At 41.2% G+C, this 8562-nt stretch overlaps 1 protein-coding gene across 1 annotated transcript; it reads left to right on the top strand.

Moving 5' to 3' along the window:
* Positions 1 to 499: 499 nt before the first annotated feature.
* ncam3 (neural cell adhesion molecule 3) lies at positions 500 to 7782 on the top strand. The gene is made up of 16 exons (XM_068736416.1): positions 500 to 730; positions 1422 to 1493; positions 1650 to 1847; positions 2028 to 2165; positions 2383 to 2526; positions 2967 to 3084; positions 3244 to 3398; positions 3568 to 3701; positions 3958 to 4093; positions 4222 to 4389; positions 4521 to 4641; positions 5070 to 5199; positions 5301 to 5469; positions 5658 to 5850; positions 5950 to 6084; positions 6598 to 7782. The coding sequence occupies exons 1-16, from the start codon at positions 658 to 660 to the stop codon at positions 6638 to 6640; spliced, it is 2127 nt and encodes a 708-aa protein (XP_068592517.1). The 5' UTR covers positions 500 to 657; the 3' UTR covers positions 6641 to 7782.
* Positions 7783 to 8562: the final 780 nt, after the last annotated feature.

Genomic DNA, 8562 nt, shown 5'->3' with positions numbered 1-8562 from the left:
GTGAGCAGTTTGTTCCGTGTGCTTGAGAAGTATGTGACCCTTTTTTGAACGATGGAATGATAAAAATATCTTTTCCCCATCTCTTCTTCCCCTGAGGGGGCTTTCATCCGGTGGCCTGGAGGAAGAGAGAGGGAACAGGGTGGAGTGAGAGAAGGCGAGAGACAGAGAGAGAGGAGAGGTAAAAGAACTAGAAAAAAAGGGACAGACAAAAGACAGGTAGGGACAAATGTGAGTCAAGGAAAAGAGAGAAAGATTGGAATGAGAGGGGCACGGACGTCATTCAGTCTTCGCCTCCCATTTCTCCAACAGTAACTCGGTTGGGGTTAATTAAAGGAGGATGAGGGAGCAATGCTCTCTCTCTCTCTCTCTCTCTCTCTCTCTCTCTCTCTCTTTCTCTCTCTCTTCCCCCCACCCCTCTCTCGTTTCCTCTCATCTCCTCTGCTCTTGTGCTCCTATATAACCTCTGACACGGACCCTCTCCCTATCATGCTCATGTTAGGTGGTTAGGAAATAACAGGTGTCTGCTTGTCAGTGTGTTATAGAGTCACATATACTTCTGTCCAGCTGTGCTGACTGGAAAACCTTCAGACTCAACAGACAGACTGCAGAGTTTTGATCTCAAGTCATACAGGATTGGCAATCAGCAGCCGGGTGAACATGACGAAGCAATCAGCTGTCATCCTAAAGATAGCCTTGATGCTGCTGCTGCTGCTGCTGCTGCACGGCACAGGTAAGATCTGTTTACTTTATTAAGATTTCTACAAGAAAAACAGAGTCATAATGATATGTTTCAATACACACTGCATGGGTAGAATATGGAGACTTTGAGCAAAAGTAGGTTTGTGTTGATGATTTAAAGTGTAAGCAGGAAATAACTCAGAAAATAACCAATATCTGAGTGTTTTGTCTCAAATATAAAGTTTGTAGTTTATAGTTTTGATAATAAATACTAAGCAAGATATTGAGAAATTAAAGCTTACATTTTGGGATCAGTTTTTGTTGATGTCTTTAGTTCAGATGATCTTAATGCCAGGTGCTTCAAACCACATCTGACCTTTTTTGCACCATGACCTATTTTGTTATTTTTCAACAGATGTTATGTCATAATGTACTAATAACATGGCTACATGTGTTATTTCAGCCCATCTTTTATGTTTAAAAAGGACAAATAATTATATTTACTGTCAGTGAATTTGTATTTTTGTTGTTAATTTATTTCTGCCAAAGTAAGTTTTGTAATCATAAGAATTTACAACGTGGATGTTAAATCAAACTGTTTGGTCATCAGCTCAATGTTTGCTCTCCTGCAGAGCATCAATCAGAAACACATATATTTGATAACTTTTGTGTTCTAAATGCTTTTTTGGAAAAAGCAGAAACAGGTGCAACAGAAAAACAAAACTCTTCTCCTCCTCCTCTAGATGCAAAGATGAACATCATTGCCACTAAGCAAGACATTGAGGTGGGAAAAGAGATCTTACTGTTGTGTAAAGGTGAGTCATTTCAATTTCATTTGATGACTAATGAAGCTCGTCCATGTGAATGACATTTTTCAGTTTGATCCTCTTCTAGATGCTTCAAAGTAAGCATGTTAAAGCATTTATTTTCACTCTGTCTCTTCCTACTTCGCTGCTCCTCTCCTGTCCTAGTTGGGGGAGAGGGAGATATAACGTGGCAGAAGGACGGGAATGACATTGACGATGAAGACAAGGTGTCAATTGTGGATGAGTCTTCTTCTAAATTGGTCATTAAGAAGGCTACGATGCAGGATGCAGGAAGATATACCTGTCTGTGTGAGTTCGAAAACGGACACAAAGATGACGTTTTTACACAGGTGTATGTTTATGGTACGTAACAGATGGCAGTTGTTGCTAAACCTATAACTGATCTTTTATTTAGCTAGGAAATAGAAATTGGTAGTATTCAGCATATTGTTTAACGAACCCACATTTTAATGCTGATAGCCTTCATTTTCTTGCTGTGTTGCATAGAAAGTAAGCATCCTAAGCATTCTCTTCTTTTGTCAGAGGGTCCATCATTTGGGAGCACCAACACCTACCATGAGTTTCTGAATGGCACAGATGGATTGGTGCCATGTCTGGTGACCGGCCAGCCAGCCGTAGATGTTCACTGGCTCAGACACAAAGAAGGAATCTCCTCTGATGGTAGGACCAGCACCCTGGGCATGGAGTTTGAAGGGTTATTTTGTAGTTTACAAAATAGCTTTGCACATTTTGTAAACTTGACATGACTGAATATTGGACTCTCATGAAGCAACATAACTTTCTTTTCTCTCTTTTTGTGTTTTTTGCCTCTGCCTTTACCATTTTTCTAATCTTTCCATCTGTCTCTGCATTTCTGTCCTGCCATCTCTGACTTCAGAAGGACGGCGTGTGCATCGGCTGTCTGATAACTCAGTCCTCATTGAAAATGTGAAGAAAGAGGATGCTGGGACGTACGTGTGTGAGGCTCAGATCAGAGGAAGGCCCATCAAACGGCAACTCGCCGTCTCCGTTGTTGTCAATGGTCGGTTTCTTTTACACATGAATGTTAAATAGTGATCAGGGGGTGACAGACAGTTTATGACACATTACGTTACAGTCATTTAGCAGACGTTTTTATCCAAAGCGACTTACAATTCAGTATCTATCTACACACCGTAGACGCAGCTACGGGAGCAATTTTAGGGTTAAGTGTCTTGCTCAAGGACACATTGACACGAGTAGAGGTAGGAGCCGGGGATCGAACCTCCGACCCTCTGATTGAAAGGCGGCGCTGCTCTCCACTTAGGCACTTATCCACGGTCACCCCACACTTTCTGGCTCTGATGTGGGTAACATAATTGTGTCAATGAGTGTTATAGTTAGGGATGGCTTAATTTTGCTTTGAGTCATAATGATGCCATAATAAATCTGAAGTGTTAACAAAGCATGATTTGGAATAAAAAATGCAATTCCCTCCTGCAGCTCCACCTTCTGTGCATCTGAGAGAAGTGGTGAAAAAAGTGATTGCCGGACCAGAAACCAACGTTTCCCTGGTGTGTTTGGTGGACGGCCAACCAAAACCCAACATCACCTGGATCATGTAAGTCCTGACTTTGGGAGAGGTGTGTGTGTGTGTGTGTGTGTGTGTGTGGTTTCTGGCAATATCAAATATCTGCATGACATGTTTTGAATCCATATGAATAACAAATCCCTGTAGCATTACTCATTGTGTGTTCTGCTCTGCTTGTCGTCCTCCCAGGCCGGCTACGTTTGACCCTTCACATCATCAGTTTAACTCAGACCGCAGCGAGTTGATTATTAGGTCTGTTACCAGAGCCGACTATGGAGAGTACATCTGCACCGCCACCAACAAGATAGCTGAGAGCAGTGCCACCATTATGCTTCATGTTTATGGTAAGTTCAATTTATATGATATTTTCCCACCCCTCTGATAACTTCATTAGATCACCAAAACACAACAAACAACAACGACATACAATCCAAATGTACTTAAATCACTATACATGAACATGTTTACTGTATCATGTTGTGCTATGATGACACATGAGATGTTTCATTTCAGAGGCCCCAGAGGTGTTTGTGTCAGCAGAGCAGCAGAGTGTATCAGTGGGCGAGAGAGTGTCTGTGTCCTGTAACGTCTCTGGCCATCCTCAGCCTGAGCTACACTGGCTCAACAAGCACAACGGACGCACACTGGTAAGAGTTTATGGTACACACACACACACACACACACACACACACACACACACACACACACACACACACATACACAGCATGAGCTGCAAGTCTGACATTTGTAGCCAGTATTTTTCAGCCCCTACAGCTTTGACAGTCCAGTTAACGCCATGTTACTGTTGCTGCGTGTTGACTTTCAACACTGTTTGAGCATTTATAGACTTAAGATTGGTCCAATATATGATTGGACATTTCCTTTTGTGCCTCCCTCTGTCAGGACTCAACCTCTGGACGTGTCCGTGTTGTTGATGGTGTGGTGGTGATTGATGAGGTAGTGCCCTCTGATGGTGGAATATATTCCTGCATGGCTGTCAGCACCTCTGGAAACGCATCGAGAGACGTTTCAATACACAGTAAGAGTTTATGTCTGTCTTTGTCTTTGAGACAAAAGTTGAGTGGAGGAAAAGTTGATTTAATCTTTACTTATAACCATGACACTTACACATTTCTATCTTTCTCTGACCTGCCTCCTTACACACAGCCCAGCCTGGTCCGCCTCACTACCTGTCAGTCTCACCTGGACTAACCTCAGTCCTCTTCTCCCTCAAAACCCCACCCATGAGTGGAGGAACATCGATCACAAGCTTCGTCCTGCAGTGGAGGCAAAGTGCAGCGGAGCAGTGGAAGGAGATCACAGTCCCAGCTTCAGGTAAAACATCTGTTTTTCAAGAGGCTTTTACAGTTGTGTATCATGACTCTCAGGAGAAAATCAGATCAGTGAGTGAATCTTTTATACTTTAAATTGCTTAAACCGTCAACTCACATTCAATCATTCTGTAGATCCCCTAGCCATCCCCTCCCTCAAGCCGTACACGTTGTACACTGTGCGTTTGGCTGCCTTGAATGCAGTGGGAGTGGGACAGTTCTCAGACAAAAACACCGTCCGCACCCAGGGATTACGTAAGTGGTACACACTCTACATTAGCAACAATCACTGTCAACACACACCACATTTATATATCATATGTGTGGAGCATTGCATACATATTTACGTGATGTAAAATATATGTATAGTGTAGGTGCAAGTATTACTGCATGCCAGTGTTGATATGTCTTGCAAGCAAGGCTTTTCCTCCTCATCTGCCATCACTCATTTTTCTTATTCATCTTTCATGCAACCGTCATCTGCTGCCTGACGTTCATTCATGCTGCTGATGACACCATTTAATCGACTGTTAACCATCCTCAGGAGGTAAAGTACCCACAGTGATCCACTAAACAATGAAAAAATAAACTGACATGCCCAGTCAACCTGTATTTATTTGTCTATATCATGAAAGCTCATCAGTTGGTCATCAATTCTTTCTTTTCTCTTTGCCTCCTGTCCATAGGTGAACCAGACAGCCCTGTTTTGTTGTCCAATGAGATGAAAGTAGAGGGCAACTCCTTCTCTGTCCCCCTTAAACAGACTGATGATGGTGGAACTCCTCTGCTGTACTTTGACATACGATACAAACAGGTAAGAGACGCCGTGAGCCTGTCTCTGCCTTTCTCAATGAATCTCTCCTTTTCTTTGTGTTGTTTCTTTACTTTCATCCTTTGGTTCCTATGCTCTCTCAGGATAAAGAGGGACCTGAGTGGAAAGAGATGCAGCTGCCGTCCAATGCTGACTCTGTCTCCCTTCAAGATCTGTCCTACGGCTCAGACTATCAACTGGAAGTTTCAGCCGTCAACCCTAATGGTTCCTCAATCCCTGCCATGTTCAACTTCACCATTGCAGATCAGCCAGGTATGGGGCCTTTCACTCCTTATATCATACACTTAAACTGGCCTAAACTATGAACTGGGAGCGGTGACACAAATAGAGATGAACTGCACCTCGACATTGTGGCATGACAGATCAACTCACAAAAACGTGTTGCTTGTTTGCCATACTTTCAGTTTGATCACCTTGACTCTTTCATCTCCCTCATCCAGTCAAAGTGAGCAGCATGACCAAAGGCAGCGTGGCTGGCATCGTCATGGTGATCTTCCTGGTGGTATTCCTGGTGGTAGACGCCACCTGCTGCTTCAGAAATCGCTGCGGCCTGCTCATGTCCATCGCTGTGAAAGTCTTTGGACAGAAAGTCCCAGGCCTCCAAATGCTTGGAGAAGGAGAAGGAACCAACGGGTAAGTAGGTGTTGAAAGAGTCCGTCAGTGTGTATTCATGTATATTTTCACTATTTTTTTTCCGTCATCATCATATTTCAAACCTTTGTTTGACGGCAGAGAAGTGAAGCTGAAGGGTATATCCACTCCGAGAGGCAGCGTGCAACATTCGGAGGCGGGGGTGCAGACACTCACTCAGGACGGGGGGCAGCTCACAGAGATCACCTGCGACAAAGCCCCGCTTACCAAACACGAGTATGTTCATTCATTCCCATAAACAGCAAACCTACTTGTTGAGAAGTTTAAACACCCGCTGTAAGCTGTTTCCTTTCACTCTGATAACAAAGCATACTCCATCCATAGACAATTACAGGAATGAGCTGTAAACCAAATTATTTCCTTACATAAATGTTTTTTTAAAGTCAGTGTCCCTGCCCACCATGCAGAGGTGTTGGCTAAATTATTAAAAAGTAAAACATGTGCAATGGAACAGAAATAGATTTTTGAAGACTTTGATGTTGAGATCGATGTTGAAATCAAAGACTACATGTAGTTTTGAAGAAAATATCCTTGAAAATCTGCTCGATCTGTCTGCACAGTGTTACTCTGGCAACAACAGTGTTTGACTAGAGGAAATGATAAAACTCTGTCTTATGGCTATTCCTGCTTATTTAGACTAGCGCATGAAGATCAAATCCATACCACAGAGTAAATGATTCATCTACATTTATATGTTTTTATACCAATGTTTTATTTTCTTTCCAACAGGAAAAAGCAGGCGGGCAGAGACGTGCACACTGCCAACGCATGAGGCCAGAAACCCGAGAAATAAGAAAGAAGAAGTGTGAGAAAGCAAGGATGACGTACAGACAACAAGAGAAGATATCAAACAACCACTCAGTATGAATGACTGAGTCAGAACCGTTGGCGATCTCTACATTCAATACAACTGCTATGGGAAAGAGGTCTGTGCTGTTGGAGTGAGAGGATGGAGGGTTTGAAATCTCACATGAAGACTGACACAGGCTGCAGGCAAGAGATGATGTCATTTTGTGGTTTTTGTGTTGTTCTGTGCGCTCTGATTTAGATTGGCTCAAATGACAAAGTCTCATTTTACAGGGTAATCGTGTTGTCTGTGTTTTACAGGGTAAACTTGTTGGTGTTATAAATATTTTTTTTATTTGCTATATTTACTAAAAGTCACAGAAAATGTTTACTTTCTGCATTTTGAATGTTGTACACAAACACATGGTCTTGTTTTATTTTTGCTATTTGTTATTGTTTCATGATGTCCTGTGTAATGCATTGGAAATATTTCTCTGTTAATGATGTTTTTCATATATATCTTTTAACTGTTTTTCACTTTTTATTGACATGCATTGTGGCTGCTCTTCTGATGATTATGTAAAAGTGAACATATTTTTTTAAATAAAATAACACTGTATTCAGCATCAACTTAACCTATCTAACCTTTATATAATTATCATGCACTAATATGTATTGTTTTCAAACCATACATGAGAGATATTTTTATTATTATACATCATGAGAGGCTTTGAACTTGAAGCCATATTTGACTTTGTAACCAGCTTAACTGTTAAGCACTTTTTTGTGGACGAACTTCATAAACAGTCGGCAAATAACTCTGGCCATGTAGGGAACCTGTAATTAAAATCAGCTTTTATTACGAGAACCTTCCTTAAAGTACCTGTAATAATATGTGATATGTAAAACATATATAAACCTAATGCTGTACGTTATTTTGTTTTTATAGTCACTATATTTCCAGTAATCAAATATGTTCAAGTGAAAATGTTTTAAGTCAAATATTTAACTTGCAGCTTTTTTGATTTGAGATACTTTGACATAATTATGTCATGTTTGCAAATTGCCTGACCATGTTAATGAAGTGTTTTGATATTGATGTAATATTGCATTAAACACTGAACACTGTACATAAACATGTCATTACATCTATGTGTTTGATAAAAACATAGACTGTAAAATAGCTTTATGTCTTTTGTGCTCACCAAAACCTCCATCACAAGCAGGGTTGAATAGGAGGGCCGGTGGGTGGGCGTATAGTGCTCACTAAATGAATGTTTTAACCTCTTCATCTCATACAATAACATTTACAGTTAAGGTCTTTAAGGGCTGTCAAAAATGTAAACATTTGAATTGAGAGGTTTGGAATATTTGGCAAAGCAGTGTATTTTTCTGGTTATATTTTTCCCTGATTGACTCACATTAGAACATTAAGGCAAACGGCTATTGATAACAGTGGACTAGGGTTGCTTTATAGAATTGTATTTGGATAAGTCACACCAGATTTGCCCAATGAACTTGAACTCTAAATTTCCAGAATTCCTGTCATGCCGTCTCCTGCACCAGCTGTCACACAAAAACCTTTGCATAGTTTGGGTATTGGGACCCTGTTGTGAAATGCTTTCACACTTTGACAGCCGGGTGTCACTCATCAGGAGGATGATGAAACTGTCAGAGCTCTGATGTTGGTCTTGCACAGACATGAGTACAAGGAGGAAGTGGAGGGTTAGCAGAGATGCCTGAGTCAAAGCTGAGTCAGACCTTCATTAAAGAATGAGGGATAAAAGATGTGGCAATCAAGACTCTGAAGGGGTGAGTGACACATTATACAATTTAACACTTTTATGAAAATTATTTTTTCAAATGCGACTGAACTGCACATTGACAAGTATGATTTTGAGGCACTTG

The sequence above is a fragment of the Cebidichthys violaceus genome, unplaced genomic scaffold (assembly GCF_023349555.1).
Source record: "Cebidichthys violaceus isolate CVI_PGR_0920_01 unplaced genomic scaffold, fCebVio1.0.p SCAF_7, whole genome shotgun sequence".
NCBI classification, from domain to species: Eukaryota; Metazoa; Chordata; class Actinopteri; order Perciformes; family Stichaeidae; genus Cebidichthys; species Cebidichthys violaceus.
This window is presented reverse-complemented; position numbering and strand designations above follow the sequence as displayed.